The sequence below is a fragment of the Ctenopharyngodon idella genome, chromosome 7 (assembly GCF_019924925.1).
Source record: "Ctenopharyngodon idella isolate HZGC_01 chromosome 7, HZGC01, whole genome shotgun sequence".
NCBI classification, from domain to species: domain Eukaryota; kingdom Metazoa; phylum Chordata; class Actinopteri; order Cypriniformes; family Xenocyprididae; genus Ctenopharyngodon; species Ctenopharyngodon idella.
In genome coordinates this window covers 12667611-12685109 of record NC_067226.1, presented here as the reverse complement: position 1 = coordinate 12685109, position 17499 = coordinate 12667611, and the positions used below count along the sequence as shown (strand labels likewise).

Sequence of the window (17499 nt, the reverse complement as noted above, 5' to 3'; positions counted from 1 at the left end):
ACTAATTTTTTAAGATTTCTCATTAATTATCCTTTTTTTGGAGATGGGGGTGGATGATGTATCTGGATTATCATTGGTCAATCTGCAAATATGAAAACACATGAAAAGACAGAACAGAATCTGTTTGTTTGCCATAGAAATGGCTTGTACTTGTCAACCCGGATTCATCATGAACATGTCAACTAAGAAGGCTCATTTAAGTTTGATTCAATGTTTCGGCATTAGACTTTCTCAGGATAATCAGGAAACATGATCGATTCTAGTATATCAGTCTTGAAGAATAATTTTATTGAACTGCCAGATGCAACAGATAAAGCTGGCGAGCCAAACATTATTTACAAAAACGGAAGGTGAGAACCTAAAGACAGAGCAAAGGAGGAAGTTCCTAATGCAACTACTGCTAAGACCGGACAGTGTTAATGTCACACAGGTGGTTGTAGACTGCCTTTGACAGCCGCTGGTGAAATGCAAACGGTGGGTGGGATCAGAGATGCCTGGTGAATGAAGGCAGAGCTCGGAGACGCAGACAATAGGCATGTCTTGACCACAAGTGTAGATTTCTCCATGAATGCTTACTTTCTGCGGCGAGCAGCAGCACCCTTCTTGGAGCTGAATATCAGACAAAGAAAGAGCGAGTTAGTGGTGCTGATCTTTACTGACCTGCTGGTAGAAGACTGAGAACAACACCATACAGGACAGGGCTCCATATATATATAATTCTAATTTTAAGTACACCAGACTAAGGGATGATTCTGCTGTTTTTACTAACAAAAAGCCCTTTTAAATAGCCTACTATTGTTTTCCAGTCTAGTTCTCAGTCAGGTCCTGCAGGATGTTCCTCTCTGCTTCTCGTGTCCACACAGAGTTTGACATGCACATGGAACAGAAATCAAGTTCAAACCATGCAGGACTTACCGCTCTTTCTCTGAGCTCTGTCAGTTTGTTAAACAGGCCTGTCTTAGTCTTAAATGTTTATCACCGCAGCAGCTGATACACATCACATTTACATCACTCATTACCTCATGTATACCAAACACATTCATCACAGTTTAGATGTAATGGCACCAATGAAAAATAAGCCAGATCTGGAATAGATCTGTGCTTCATAGTGCCACTTAGGCTATGCTATGTATTGCGTGTTGAGTGATAAAAGAGTGAGCTTTATTTTTCATTGTCTGTAAATAATTTCAGAAATCAAGTACGTTTACATGCACAATTATAATCGAGCTACAGTCTTTATCTGTCTGTCCAAGTATACATGACACACTTCATCACACAATATTTTAAGGATTTATGTGCCCTTCAAGTGAAGTCGGACATATCGTCTGAACGGAATTCTAGATGATACACGGCCAATTTGTGACGCTGGAAGGGGCGTGTTGATTTGAAACATGGAGGAAACTATGATCTATAAGAGAGAGATATCCGATAGATGAAATCGAATCGAATGAAATCGAACTTGAATGCATGTAAATGTACTCAGAGAAGCTTGTATGAGGAGACTACAGAGAGCGTTCGCTGTCTGACTAGCGGGGACAAAACTCATACAGCTCTAGAGAAACTCACTCTCAAAGGTTTCACACTTCAGTAGGTCTGTCACAATACTACAAAAATGTCCCAGATACTTACCATCTCTACCACAGCTTCAAGCCTATAGCCCTATATCAAGTTTTAGGACATGTTTTGTAAAGTCTTGCTGCCATTGACAGTCATATACGTTTTATCCAATATGACTGGCAGCTGGTGTGTGACAGTGTCTTTGAGAGTTTTAATGGGGTGTGAAAATGATTAGATAATTCAGTCAGTAATATTAGAGTTAAGTAGTCAGTCCATCCGTGCGCTGTTTGTGTGGTGTCAAGGAGCTACTCACTGCTTCTGCAATTCATCAATGCGGTTTCTGAGAGAGATGACCTGAAAACAACACATGAGCGATTTTAAACCTGCCAGATCATACCTTAACCACAGGATCCTGGATTGTGACAGCTGTCCTCTACCATCGAGTGCTGACAAACACACACAAATCATTCTGGCTTGATGCTCAGGACTTGCTGAAGTCAAGAGCTGGTATAAAGCGGCATTGTGTGGACATGTCACAGGCATGTGTGTTTTGTGTTCTTCCTCAGCAAGACGGTATTGAGCTTGAACAATCACACACACTTACCTGCGAGAGAAAACATCTTGGAATGTGTAAGATCAGATGCTTACTGATCCTACATGTTATATTCATTTAAACATGAAGCACATCTCTACTGTACAATATCTAGGTTGTCGGCATAGTGGACTGATTTAGCTGCTGGTGGTAAAGAGATCAAGTTGTTGTGAAGGCTCTAGCCATAGATATTCTCTATTTAGGAGTGACAGTACATTGACCTTTCACCTGTGGTCTGAATCGACCTGTTTCCCAGAAGCCATGGAGACCAGACAGTCTCAAGCATGCAGACCATGCTGTCACGTCCCTCTTGCTGACCAAAGCCTGATGCTTAGCTTCCTATATTTCCAGTTACTCACTATTTACTGAGCTCCTCCACTCTCTTACGCTGAGTTGTTACCTGCAGAACACCAGAACACAGCTGAGACCTGAACTACCACACGCATATACTCTGAATCACCTGTATAGACACACTCAGACCTGCTCTCACATATTATGACTGATATTTTTTTGTTCTTTTAATGTCAAGCTGGCCAAATTATGCAAATGAATGAATGTGATATTGCTTTTATATAATAGTTATATAATAAACAGCATGTTAATATTAAGTTACTTACATTTTAAACAGTATATTGGCAGTTACTTAAGGTACAGTCACATTTATAATTTCAGTGGCAAAAGGAGAAGAAGAAGAATTCCCCAACACAGATGAGGTTTTGCAACGGGTTCAAGTTGGTCACTTGAATTCACTGTGTTGACCAATAGACAGCTGCTTGCTTTGAAAGTGGCCTCTTTCTGAGCTGTGCTACATACAGTGATATAAACAATGGACTTTTTTGCTCACAAGACTTCTTCAAAATTTTGTTCTGAAAAAACTGGTCCATTATCTATTGTCAACAGTGCAGAGAATTTGCGTGACCAACTTCAACATGAGCAAAATCTGCATGGGGAACTTTTTCACTCTCAGATGAAAGGTCTGGTTTCATTTACTGTATGGTTGCTTGGCAAAATTTTGCTGGCGAAATCCATTCATTTCAATAGGAATCCACGTGATTAGGAGTTTCACTGATTTTCCAGTATTTCAGTCACATTAACGCAATGTAGTGGGCAAAAAAGTCCAGTGTCAATTGTCAATAGTGTAGCGATGTATGTAGCACAGATCACACACAAGTCACTTTCAAACCAAGCAGCTGTCTGTTGGTCAATGCAGGTGTCTCCGTCATCAACTTGAATGCTTTGTGAAATCTATGTGGAAACTCTTTTACCCTCATACAAATTTTCTGATTGTGTGGATTCCTATTGAAATGACTGAATTTCACCAGCAAAAATTCACCAAAAATTTTGCCATGTCTCACAGTAATGCTGTTTAATTCCTTTTCATTTAATTTCATTTGAATGAATCAGCTTTTTTTAAAGAATTGGTTGAATAAACGATTTAATGATGCACTTATAAAGACAGTCACTTGTCACCACCTACAGCGGTATTGATGAAACCTATAGAAAGAATCACTGAAAAATCCCCACCACTAATGTACAGATTGACTGTCTGTAAAGCAATGTAACATAATCAAATTTAAGGACTGTTTTAACATTATGCTTATTCATTAAATGGATAGTTCACCCAAAAATAAAAGTTCAGTCATCATTTACTCATCGTCATGTTGTTCCAAATCTGTAAGACTGACTTTCTTCTGTGTGGGGCAGGATAAGTGTCTCAGTCACCATTAGACTCACATGGCCACACATTTGCCTAACGGCATAAGGTCTGGGGCTCTATAGACACTGCAAAGTACCGCCCACAAAGTCAGGAAGAGGATGTCTGACTGACATGTAAAGTGACCAATCAACGTTTTGTCTCATTTAACATCATGCTTAGGGGTGGGTCGCTACAATAACAGACAATATTTTCATATTTAACGTACTTCACCTGATCTTCCATTATAGATGTGAGAGGGCACACAACTAATAAAATGGGTTGGCCAAGCTCAGAAAATAATACTTTTTCCATTTCTGTCAGTAAACATGTGAACTCTTTTAAATTCAACTAAGTGCCTCAAACAAAATGCTTAATGTCTTAAGTTTTCTATGCCGCAAACTTTTTAAAATCCAGAATACAGTTCATTGCTGCAGTATCTGGCTTTTTTTCAAGTCGGACCGTTAAAGCTTTCTGCACACTAGGCTCCCGGAAAATGTGCCAATCAAAGTCAGCCAATCAGATTCAGACATTTGCCTTCGCAAAAGTTGTTTCCAATTTTGTGTTGCATACTGTATGCATCAGACATGAACAGGGTGTGGGCGGTTTATGGGCATGACGTCTGAGGCTGAGACTCAATGACTTTCAATGCATCTTTTTTACATACACCGTAAAAAATTAACGGTTCCAAAAGAGTGTTTTTGCAGAGATGCCATAGAAGAACCATTTTGGGTTGCCCAAAGAACCTTTCAGTGAACAGATCTTAAAAGAACCATTTGTTTTTTCTTAGTCTAAGGGGCATTTTAATAAACTAAAAAACCCTTTTCGGCTACGAAGAACCATTTGTGCAAAGCAAAGGTTCCATGGATGTTAATGGGTAATCATGGAATTACAGACGCCAATAAATGATTTTCATTTTTGGGTCAACTATCACTTTAAGCTTATCGCGTGTCCAGGATGCAGCTGACAAAGTAGTGATTCTGCCCTAGTAAAACAGATGTAGGTCATAATGAAATATGTCAAATAAAATAAGTTTATAGAAATTGTATTGTGTAAATGGTCATTAGACTGTTCCCTCACCTCATACTTCTGCCTCTTGAGTTTCTCCATGTGCTCAAACTTCTCAGCCTCCAGGGAGTACAACCAGTCCCACAGCTCTTTAGCTTTCTCCCTGTAAACACACATATACACCAAAACACATTTAGAATTCAGACACTAACTATGTTTCATAAGAACAAGCCTCACTGCCTGTACAGGCCTAGAGTTGTCAGGTATTTGTGCTGACCTCAGCTTGTCCTCATTCAGATGGTCAATATTCAGAGGCTTGCGTCTGTCTGCCAGAATCTTCTTCTTCTTCTCCCTTTCAGTTTGCTTCTTACCTCCTCTCTTTGAGTCAGCCTGTTTTTATCAGTACACAAACACAAAACTTAGGCTTGTTTACATTTCACAATCATATACTGTACTCAGAGTGAAGATGAACAGAATCAGAGTTGGGGTTGATAGAAAACTCTGCACCTTCTGCAGGTAGCTGCTGTACTGGGAGCCCATGCTGGTCAGGGCAGACTTCTTCTTGGCATCTTCATCTGCTTTCTTCTTAGCATCAGCCTCCTCCTTCCTCAGCCTCTCTTCCTCACGTCTTGCCTGACGCTCCTTGTCCTTCTCAGCGCGGATCCTCTGCTGATCTGCCCTCTCAGCCCTACGTTTCTCCTGCACACACAGATATCAAATATGTCCATTATAATATCCTGATACACAGCGCTTTAGATTACTCAATTCCGATTGGTCAGTCACAGCATTTCCTTAAATTTGTCATTGTCCAAGGCAATGCTGTATCATTCTGCTTATCCAGGTCAGTGTTATTTTAGTATCATTTTATATTATTATAGTATTTATTGATATTTTGAATTAGCTATTATATATATTTATATATATATGTAATATATCATTCATCTGCTGTAGTGAAAATGAGCTCAGGACTTCAGTATTAATATTACTGAAAAATTTTTGAATGGCTGATTGTGTTGTACATTGTAATGGATTATTTTTTTCTTAAATGAAGCTTAAAGATAATATACAGGTAAGACTATAAATTAATTTTAACTCAAAACCAATATTTAAAGTCCACAAACTTATTGAATTTAATTGTTGAGTAATCAGGGAGCTAACAGACGACCGACACTCACAATTCTCTCTTTCAGAGCGATAAGCTCCTCCTCTTCCTTCTTCCTGCACTCAAAGTGGGCATCAATCAGGGCCTGCAGCTCAACGAGATCCTTGTTTTGACGCTTCTTCTGGATATCCTGTTTGCAAATGTAAATATGACCTCAAACATGTATTCAAGCAATGTTTAATACATAACACAATGTAACCAACAGTGATATGCAGTACTTGCTTACATCAAAGTCCACCTTTTCCCCATCAGGGATCTTTGGTGCACTTGGTCTGAAGGTAATGAAAGCAAAATGTGTTTTAGTGGCAGTCTGGGTATCTCATAACTTCACCAGCTCCTCAGGAAAACTATGTTGTATTGCATCGCAGCATTGAATTGGGCTGCTCAGCTGTAAAAAAGTGCTTAGTGGGCAATTCTACTTACTTGAACTTGGGCTTCTCCTCTGTTATGAAAAATAAAATAAAAGGGAGAGGGATATGTAACATGGTTAGAGATGTTTTAAACAAGCTTAGTCAACAATCAGTGGGAATTCTGTTAGCCATATCCATGAACATGGAGTTACTCAATTCAATTTCAGTTTAAAGTTACTCTTAGTAACAACTCAGTGCTGGTTTCTGTTAACCTAAGGTTTAGGAATTATATATGTAACTTTTGAAAGTATATTTACGAAGTTAAGTACATACATTCATTTCAATCGTTTCAGTAATGTTAATAAACTGGGTTAGTTAGAAAGTTGTGAAACAAATAGTTGATCAAAACAAATATAGAAGAATCATTGCATTAGAAATCAGATCATATGATGCTTATAAGTACATGAGTACAAACAGACAGAAAACTCCTGACAAGTAGACCATTCTCAATCTTCCAGGAATTAACACAACAACAAAAAAAGCCTTGTGGAAAAGATTCAGCTTTTTATCCTTCATTCATTTTCCCATCTCTTTTGATTAATAGCATCTAAATCTGGGTTTATTATATCTCTGGTCATCATGGACCTCTGACTAGACTCTGCAAGTGGGCTAGATAAGATGTTTGAGCCAATGCAATCTATTGTAACCATTTGGCTTGACTTTCACACCAAAAACACAAGCAATAAGCCACACCCAGTCCAGACATTTTCCAGAAGGAAATAAAAACTACCATCTTGTCCTCCTTCTTCTACTGGTGTGGCAGATTCATGCAAAAAGAAGCAAAGCACAGAGCAATGTCAGCATTTCATATTCTTTCACCCTTGTTATTGACTTATTGTAAGCCAGTGTCAGTTTCACCCGACACTATAGGCCAGTTTTCTGTGTCCCCCTATTCAGAATATTATGTTGTAAGGATTTGGACCTGATTTCCCTGTGCACCTTGCAGGCATTAACCCCTCCCCCATGCCTTTTTTCTAATCAGAAATAACAAATACAAGAAAATGACAAACATACCTTCCTCTTCATAGGCCTCTGCATGCATCAAGCGTTGAAAGCAAGAGTAAAATAGAGAACATTAATGTTGCTTTGTGTGCTTTTTGCTGCCCCAAGCAGGGCTGCGTGCTCAGATGCAGAATTCAGCTGAGCGGACACTCAAATTGAGGTATCAGTTTGTATCAAGTAAACATAAAAATTAATTAAACATAAAAAATCACAATAAAAAAAGAACGAATGAATTAGGTTATCATTTTCAGTGAGACACCTCAATATGAGCAAGCTATATAACAAACTAAATATAACAACATTTATATTGATGATCAATTTATATTAGCATACATATTATCATAAAACATTGCTTGGTATTTCAAAGTGGACAAAAAGAATCTTAATAATGGATGGCATCTGGTTTGACACTTAAAGCATTTTGCTTTTTAATTCAATATTTAAACTTAAAGGAGAGTTACAATTTAGACTGTAATATTTAATTTTAACATTCAATAATCAATATAGTTCAATGTGCCAAAGAGAGCCTTTCCAGTGTTAAGCCAGTGAAATTAGAGAGAAGTTACTATACAACATATGAACAGTAGGCCTTTTTGTCCCTTTGAAAATTTCATCAAAAATACTGATCATTTATTGTGGAATTGGAATTTATACATTAATATCAGCATCACATGAATATTATGAAACACCATAGCAACCGAAACAGTTGCATTTGTTGCAGAATTATATTAAACACATGCAACAGAATCGATTTTTTCCTCAAGATGCAGCCTAGAGTAGCATTATGCTGGCGGCAACTCAGAGACAGTTCTGAATGCAGAAGAGTGCAATGAGTTTTCGGTCACAATCTGATATAAGCATCATTGCTGCAGCATAATTGGCAAGAGCAGGAGCTGGAATGTGATTTAATATCAGCTCAGGCCACCAGTGTTGGGGAAGCTACTTTGAAACTGTTGTTTGCCGAGCTACTTCTGATGTACAGTAGTTCATCTACAGTCAAGCTACTTTAAATAGCTGGCTACCCTAAAAGGATCTAACTACACTAGAGGACCTAGTGTTAGTGTTTTTTTTAAACACCCTAACTGAATCAAAAACAGTGAAGAACAGCAGTATTTAGTACAGCTAAATACTGAATCATTTATTTAATTAATGAATCTTTTATTGTCAATCATTTACTGAATCTGTGAATCGTTTAGCATGAAAAATTTACATGGTTAATTTACAGGAGCAGTTTGAACGACATGAGAAGGAGGACAATTTAGGAAGTGTGTTTGATTATTGACTTTTGACATAAAGAAATATATTTTAGAAGCATTGTTAATCTTATTTGCTTCCCAACACTGCAGGCCTCCTGCATCCACTCTAAAGAAAGCTGCATTTTAGGTGTGATGAGCGCCATGTCTGTCAGAGTTTAATCATTGCAGTTCACTCCCCATCGGTCTGCAAGTGAATTAGAATTGGAAAATATTCCTTGTTTATAAATTGGGAAATTGTCCAATTCTGAAAAATAATTCAAATGCACCATAAGGGACTGAAATGGCATGAATCGAAGCTCTGTCAACATCTGGTGTTGCTACACCAGTCTCATAATGGGCCTGAACGAAGAGGAGGTACCGCCAGTAGTTGTTAAAGTTTTGTTGGGTTGGGGTGAAGTACTGGGGAACTACAGCTACATTAATATGACTGATTTTTAAGTAGTAAGTGAAGTGCGCTGCCTGTTTTTAGTTGTTTTGGTGAAAATGGGAAGGATGAATGAATATTCATGCCACATACCTTCCTCATGCACCTCTGGTTCTGGCTCTGGTTCTGGCTCTGGCTCTGGCTCTGGCTCTTTTTCTGGCTCTGGCTGTGGTTCTGGCTCTGGCACTGGTTCTTGCTCAGGCTCAGGCTCCGGTTCAGGAGCTGCCTCTGGAGCTACCTCTACCTCTACTATCTCTTCAGCTAATAATACATGCAGCAAGCAACCAGGAGAAGGAAGGTTGTCAACAGTTAATGCGTTGCAGAGGAGGGAGCATTCAGAAATGGGAGATTAAGTACTGGTTAAAGTGTGAGAGAGAAAGAGAAAGAGTCATTTGTGAAATGTATAAAAATAGGGATGGCATAGGAGGTGGCTAAGAGGATGCACATAGCGGGAGAACCTGTTGTGAAATGACGAGACCTTGAGACACCATGCCGAATAAAATACCAACACGAAATGCCTTTGTTTTTCCCTGTTTGCCAAAGCCATTAATTCAAATAATCTAAAGTCAACTCTAACTACTTTGTTTTTGATAGGAAAATAAACTAGAATAAATTTCACACCTTGTGCACTGACAAAATTCACATACTACCATCTCTTAAACAAAGACAAGGCATCAAACAACACATTACTTCAATGACCTTTTCAACAGTAACACAATTTAGAACTTCAGGTTTCCAGATACTGGAAATTTCCAATCCCTTTCATGGATTCTGCCTAAAAGGTCATCAAAGGTCATGGCACCCTTCAAGCTGAGGGTGGCAGCACATGCTGGTTAGCTCTCATAAGTTTTCCTAGCATGAACATGATTAATATGCGTATTGTTTTGTTTTTCCTTATGATGAGTTAAATGAAAAGGTTGACGTTTGAAAGAACCTTGAATTAGGCAAAAATTATTCAAGCAAATCATTTTCATTTTCTGCTTTCGGTTAATTATTTTCAGTTAACTTAGTTACAGACTTACTGCAGACAGTGTCAGGCAGTTTTAAATGAATAAGGGGAAATTGTGTTGAATTAGTATGTTGAAAGACTAGTTAATTTTCAAATCCATTTGGTTTGTTTTGTTGTAGTTATGGTGTTTAATTATTTGTTTGTTTATTGTTGCTTATTTTACCTTCTCCTTCGTACTCTTCATATGCCAGAAAAAAAAACAGTAAAGGAATACATAAATTACAAAATGCTTTTCTTTCTTTTTTTTTTGGTACCATTGTAATTGCATCATACATTAAACACATGCTGAGCCTTTTTTATGGTGTTCTGTGAAGTCAGTGCTCTTCAGTTCAGTACAGAGCCACAGTAGCCAATAAGGAATTCCAGTAAATGAATAATTTGGTCTGATCTCTGGCCTTTCTAGCCTCACATGAGCATTCACCTTAGAGAACACCAGTAACATGAGCATCATTAATACTGCCTTCAACCACTGCATGTGTTTGACATGTCAGCCTCCAGAGATGTTCCTAAAAAAGCTCTCCGTGGCAGTGGCAGAAAGCAGTTTGCTGGCATGAGATTCATAAAACAGCTGCCAAGACAGCAGGTGGCACAATATCAGTCACTACAGGCAAATTCAGGGCACCACTCTAGCATTGGATATATATTTATATTTGAAAGATGTATTTTTTTTTTTTTTTTTTTTTTTTTTATCAATTAAATTTTAATGCTGGATAGAGCAAAGCCAAACCTGCACAGATATATCATCAAGGCTCTCTATAAATAAAGTAATTAGAGTAACTGCTGACATACCAAGAAAACATTGATGCTGACTGAAAAAATGAAATATATATACATATATATATTTTTTTATAAATAAAAACAAAAACAGAAATAGATATTGAGTGGAAAAATGTGTACATATACTGAATACACATATAACAGAATTCATGGCTTCGGCATTTCTACAACAACTGCAATAATAATAATAATAAGAAGAAGAAAAAGAATAATTCAAATTTAGTACTTACCCTCAACCCCACTGAATGAAGAGAGAGAAAGAAGAGTTATCATTATTTTGTCTTGAGAGAATGTATAATAATAATTAGCATGCTGAACAATGGAGATTATGTCAGAATACTTACACGTCCTCTGTGTCGGACATGATGACAGAGAGCTTTAGACCTGAACGAAACAGACAGGGAGATTATTTGTACCACTGTGACAGAGTTAACTGCAGACTTGACAGGTGTGAAAGGCACCTCACCATGTAAAATATTTTAGGAAGCTTGTAACATTTTATGACATCTTTTCATCTAGTCAACTATAAAAAACAGCTGTATCTTTGAATATGCTGGATATGCTGAACATGTCTGACTTCAGCACTTTAAAGAAATTATAATGTAATTAATGATCAAAGTAGGGCATGAATTAAAGCTTAGATCACATCTTCAAAAGAATAGCAAACCTGCTAAATAATGTCCTCATTCTAAAAATGCGATGGTTAAGTTTATGTGTAATGTCTAAAAGCATCAAAAATCTACCATATTAGCTCAGTATAAAAACAGATATAGTAAATGAAAAGTGTGTGTGTGTGTGTGTGTGTGTGTTTGTTAGCGCCATATTTATGAAAATGTCTTCACAAATAAAACATGATGAAAACCAACATAAATAATGGCTAATAATGTTAATTCGTTTCTGTAATGGTTAGCTTTCAGGTATGATAAAATAAATATTACAATCTTAGTTTAAAAACTATTGCACTAATACCGCTTCAAAATCTCTCTCTCTCCCCCTCTCTCTCTGTGTGTGTGCTGTGACTCATATCACTAGCACAGCTGCAGAAGCGTTTGGAGATTAACACATGATCATATTTCCCAGCATCAGCTCTCTCTCTTTTTTGACAGTGAGTCTCTGGTCCTGTCAGCCCTGCCTTATGTGGGCATGACTGTGTGCTTAAATTATTATGAGCCATTAAAGGAATGCTGGATTATTTATGTTTCTCTTCTGACATGAAACAAAAAATGAATGCAATATCACAACAGAATGAATATAGTATACGATTATGATATGCATTGTATTAGCATCAAAATGACAACCATCTAGTTAGCGTTTGAGAAATCATTAGAGGATTGTTCTAATACTTCCACCCTGTTTGTGCTATTATCTGTTGACAGCTGTTCTTTGTTAAGCCTCTATTGTCATAGTGGTGTCATTAGTGATGATCTACAGGATAGGACAAAGAGGAAGCCAACAATGTGTAAATCTTAAATTGCATTGTGCTGGTTGATAATAGCCTTAGTGTGTTATCTAGAGTGGCACACTGAGGCAGAACCATCCCATCTACAGAGGTGCCAACACCCACCCTCAAATGGTTAAGTTGTATTCATTTAAGCCATCAACTGAAGTAAAATCTGTTAGCATATCCCATTCAGCATAGCCAAAGTTCATCATTTACAACAATTTACTACGACATGTGAGACAGAAAATAATGGAATGACGAAAAAAGCACCATCTGCTGTAAGCAGAGGGAGAGAACATTTTCTGAAGATACCAAATCTTTAAACTCTTACCTCAGAAAAGCCGAAAGAAGAGAGTGTCTTGATGTCGAAGACGGGCTGTAAGGTTCTGCAAACCTTGAAACTTCTTAAGTCCTTGACTTATACTGATACTTGATCTTCTAAGGAGTCTCATTGGCTGGGGAGCTAATGTTGGGGGGGAGGGAATCTGGACCATAAGGAGACCCACAGAATGTGCTGGATGAAAGGACGATCAGATTTGGAAAGCTGAGGCACCCAATCGCTATATCTGTCATAGCACAAGGCAAGCAAAAATAAGCCCAAGTTAAGAAAGAGAGAATGCCTAATGCTCTTTTAGAAATCTGGCTGTGGTTAACAGAGGGGCGCAAAATGTCTTTGTGGGTTTTGTTGGGAGCAGGGCATGGGGTAGACGTCACAAACTGAAAACTGACTTAATGGATTGATGGTAATACATGTTAAAAAAAAAGTTGAATTCTTTCTCCATGTTTAGGCAGATGATTATTGTACACGCCCACGTTGTTGTGTTTCACTGTAGGGCAAGTTTGATCACAGCAAGAATACACTGTAATACAGTAAAACAAGCTGCCTGAAGTGAATAGCTACAATGTGCACACCAATCAGTGAACTTCTGAAGCATGTTATTAAGCTTTAATGTTAATTAAAACTTGAAGCATGTTAATAAGTACATTTTCTTTATAATAAAAAATACTCATCAATTATTGAACTAATACTAACTAATCCTTCAGTGTCAAGTATGTTTTTGAAGTACCAACTGAGCAGCTGCTTTTAAAGAAGGTAAGACCAGCAACTATCTAAAGTGTAGGTTTGGGTTTAAAGGTGCAGTAATGTTTTGCCTGATGCAGCATCACACAATAACAAAAGTTTGAAGCAAATGATGCCATTGTAAAAAAAAAAAAAAAAAAAAGGGGATATTCACAGTGAGGCACAATTCATTTATTCCACAAGTGAAAGGGTCCAATTACAGGAGGGACCAAAATAAAGGTAGGATTATTCAGCTGGTCATGTGATCTCAACATGTCTGCCCCCTTGAGGTGGCCGGCTCCATGTCAAATAAAACAGCTTATATTTGGCCACTGACTAGACTATTCTCATGTTATTGTATACAATTTTAAACAGATCATTAACATTAAATATTTAAAATAATATCAATATTTAGTATTTTTTTATGTTTGAAACTTTAATGAGTAAAAAAATTACTAAGTGGACCTTAAATAACTGGTAGGAGATTTTAATACCAAACTATACAGATTTTTACCTACATTGTGAATTTGCTTGTTACAGCACTTCAGTTGTTCTTGTTTTGAAAGAAAATTTATATATATATAATAAAATGTTCAAACAATACATTGAAAGTTGATGCAACAAAATATTCTAAGGCACTCACGTGTTTAAACTAAAAAGCCTTTAATACACTGGGCTAACTCATTAAAACAATAAAAAAGTTTGATCAACGCGTTTTGACTACAAAGCCCTCTTCAGGATGCACATCCATTGTTCACTCAAACATTCTTAACTCTCTACAGCACAGCGTTCCCCTCAGGCAACGGAAAGTTTTCTTAAGCCCTATGTTTAGTAAATTTTTCTTTAAATGATTACAACCAATTAGAAAGGTCGAGAAAGTACCAAAGAACAGTGCAGTAAGGTGTGGGAGTCACAATATCAAGCACCATTTAAAGGTGGGACATCCTGTTCTGACACATGGTCACAGGAGCACATGGTGTGAGAAGAAGGCAAGATTATTTGCTTTAGTAATCTTATTTAAAATGACATGAACTGTATGTAATAATTTGTGTGTTTTATGAAGGTGTAGAGAAGACTTTTGTCAGGTTTTATGATTTTTTTTTATTTTGCATGTTTAGAAATTCAGTTTTTCTTTTCGTTGCCTTAGGGCAACGTTGTGCGATAAGAGGTACTTTTCGAGGATGTTTTGGACAATACCTCACATTGGCCATAATGTTATAAGAAGGGAAGCTGCAGGGTTCCTGGGTGTGCAGGAACACCCAAAGTGATGTGCAAAAATTGTAACATACACCACTATTTCACAGCAGAGAAGAAGTGCTTTTTGAAGTTTCGAATGGAGTGAAATCTTATTACATGAAGTACATTATATGGCATGACACACTACATGATACAGACCTATGCATCTGTCAAATTCAATATATCAATGTCTTTCAAGTGTTTTTCCCTTTTTATTTAATGATTTCTTGACATTAAAAAAAAAAAAATGTGATTTTGATGATAATTTTCTCTATGATTCTGTACCATTGTTGCACAGGGCAACGAAAAAATATTTTGGTGTGGGGGTTAAAAAAAAAAATCAATAAAATGTTCCCAAATGAACCAAAAAATGATATTTTTTTTCATGTGCCATCAACATGTGTGCAGTAGAGGGTTAAACTATTACCGGTAACAATTAGTGAATCAGCAGAACAGATGGTGAACCTGGGGGAATGGCTATAACTACAACTCCTGCACAAGAGACAATGGTTGCATCCTGAAAACTTAGGCCGCTGACTTGTTGCCTCGCTGCCTTATAGGCGATGACTGCAGGCAGCGTTTGCGCACGAAGGCACCTCACAAAACTGATTTCGTACAGACTTCTGAGGCAGCGTAACAGTTTAATGATCTACAGCAAAATAGTGCGAGCTTTGGTGAGAACTAAATAAATATTTAATTACTTAGTAGTAATTTCTCACTAGAAATGACATCAGAAGTGTAAAACGTTGGTCTAAGCCGTACATTTAAACACAAACTGACCAGAAACAGCAACTTTCAGACACCATGGCTGTGTCCGATATCGCCCCCTATTTCCTTAAATTGGGCACTATTTGAGGGGACAGCCATTTTTAGTGCTGTCCGAAACCATAGTGGACGATATCGAGTGCACTCATTCAATCCCACAATGCACCGCAATAACTAGTGTACAACTGATGCACGCTCAACGGCTAGAGAATACCTATAATGCACTGTGAGAGTCACATGCCGAATGAATTCCTGCGTCTCGCCAGAAGATGGCGCCCGCAGCTGAATCATTCATCCATCCATTTTCCAAACTGCGCTGGTCCAATGTGGCTACAGCGTAATATCAAGCTGGTATAAATTCATTTTTGAATGATTGCTAAATTAATTAAGGTTTATATATGGTTTCCAAGACAGAGTTCAAGATAAATATTTTCATCTTACTACTGGAGCTGCCAGTTTGCTAAGTTTCTAATGATTATTAAACAGCAAGCACAAACTATGTAAAAGCAGCAGCCCTTCCAGTGCACTCAGTATCTGAATTCACTCGTTTTAATCCACTCCTTCAAGTGGACTATATTAGTGGAGTAATATAGGGAATAGTGAATGAGGGTATAGTGAAGGATACGTCTATGCTGCCTTCAAAAATCGATCAGATGAAAGTATCACAGAAGACAGGAAGTGAAGCGAACACTGGATTCAGACATGCCTTGATGCCTTCCTACTTTCGAAACACAGTTTCATGAAACATTTACAAATCTTTTGTTTCGAATCAGTGGTTCGGAGCACGTATCAAACTACTAAAGTCATGTGATTTCAGTAAACAAGGCTTCATTACATCGTAACTCTTTCGAAATGTTTCAGAATTTCAATGGTTCACTGCTGAGGGGTAATCTCTATGAACCCATGAATCATGTGGATTCACTGAGATCACCCCTAGCGGTGAACCATTGAACAAGTGTCTATGGTTTTTACCTGATCTCTTATAAGTTTCATAAATTTGTAGACATTTGAATGAGGCATTTGTATACCCTCATCCTCTCCTCCCGTTTATGTAACAAATCCTCCCCTCGTGGGTCAAAATGACCAGAATCCCTAAAATTATACGTATTCATTTTTTTTTTTATCCAGAAAACTTACATCATTTCATTTTTATAATATTTTTTTTCTATTTTTATTGCATTTTTTTGGAGATATTTAATATTTTATTTTATTTAAATCTAAATTTAATAATAAATTATATTATTATAATTAAATAAATTATATTATTTAATAATAATAATTTAATTTAATAATATAATTTAAGCACATTCTTCACATTCTTCACAAACTTGTTAAAACAACTCGAAAAGTCAAAAAAAAAAAAAAAACAGTCTCACATTGGGTGTCTCTGCCGACATCTTGTGGAGAAAAAATATATAAAACACAATATTTCATGATTCTTGCCACTAGCAAATAAACTTTGCCCTGGGTCTTAAAGTCATTTTTCTTCTGTTTTTTTCTTCAGTATGCATTATAAAATCATTTTTGGTAAAGTTTTAGCATTTTTAGGTTTTTCTATATATACTGAAGATTATTTGTAATAATTCAAGTAAGGTAAGGTGGACAGCAGGGAAAAAAATAATAAATAGTAAAACCTTGAAAAATATTTTGAAAATGAATTTTGAATTTTAATTCAGAATAAAAAATCTGTTACAGCTTCAAAAAATGTTGTTATAATTTCACCATTTAGGCCTATTTTGCATTTGTGTGGGGTCAGGGTTGTGGGATTGGGCTGGCGGCTGGGTTGTTCTGCAATGTTAAATGTGTTCAAATCTAACCACTTCATATCTGTGTGCAGTCTGCATTGTGACTGTTTGATTTTTATTTGAGAAAAAAAAAAAAAAAAAACTTATATGACCCTCCATTCATTTTAACAGGAATTCCTAAGTGTGTGTGTGTGTAATGATTGGGTCAACGGAATGAGGATCCATCTGCAGCTTTTATTGAATTTAAGTTGATAGACACAATGATAGTAAGGATGAGCCAGTAGCAGAAACAGTGACAGGCAGTGATCTGGGTAGGCAGCAAACAATCAGATTCCCAAGGCAGGCAGAGATCAGGGCAGGCA

General features: G+C 37.1%; 2 protein-coding genes across 7 annotated transcripts in view; both read right to left on the bottom strand.

The window, feature by feature from the left end:
• Positions 1-267: 267 nt before the first annotated feature.
• Positions 268-11269, bottom strand: tnnt3b (troponin T type 3b (skeletal, fast)). Of its 6 annotated transcripts, XM_051901766.1 has the most exons (13): positions 11235-11269; positions 11121-11131; positions 9198-9365; positions 7437-7454; positions 7153-7173; positions 6436-6454; positions 6239-6284; positions 6026-6142; positions 5358-5549; positions 5128-5240; positions 4923-5013; positions 2509-2549; positions 268-609 (listed from the first exon to the last, which is right to left on the bottom strand). In XM_051901766.1, exons 1-13 carry the CDS (start codon positions 11252-11254, stop codon positions 573-575), a joined length of 894 nt encoding a protein of 297 aa, XP_051757726.1. In that variant the 5' UTR covers positions 11255-11269; the 3' UTR covers positions 268-572. The 6 variants fall into 6 exon arrangements, with proteins under 6 accessions (XP_051757726.1, XP_051757722.1, XP_051757723.1 ...); XM_051901762.1 differs by lacking the exons at positions 11121-11131; positions 11235-11269 and adding an exon at positions 10277-10385; XM_051901763.1 differs by lacking the exons at positions 11121-11131; positions 11235-11269 and adding an exon at positions 10277-10385 and having other exon boundaries at positions 7153-7170.
• Positions 11270-12751: 1482 nt separating this feature from the next.
• The window catches only part of lsp1b (lymphocyte specific protein 1 b), a 28970-nt gene continuing 24222 nt past the window's right edge, over positions 12752-17499 (bottom strand). Inside the window, exon 14 of the mRNA XM_051901756.1 lies at positions 12752-12897. The gene's annotated coding sequence lies outside the window, so the exon portion shown is untranslated. The remainder of the gene's footprint in view (positions 12898-17499) is intronic.

Bases quoted from the DNA above. Each gene is read 5' to 3' on its own strand.
- tnnt3b (XM_051901762.1), bottom strand. From the start codon at position 10,370: ATGGTACCAAAAAAAAAAGAAAGAAAAGCATTTTGTAATTTATGTATT. The intron at 5,550-6,025 runs GTGAGTGTCGGT...CTGTGTGTGCAG, and splicing joins TCGCTCTGAAAGAGAGAATT to GAGAAACGTAGGGCTGAGAG. The intron at 2,550-4,922 runs GTGAGGGAACAG...GGTGTTCTGCAG, and splicing joins TCAAGAGGCAGAAGTATGAG to GTAACAACTCAGCGTAAGAG.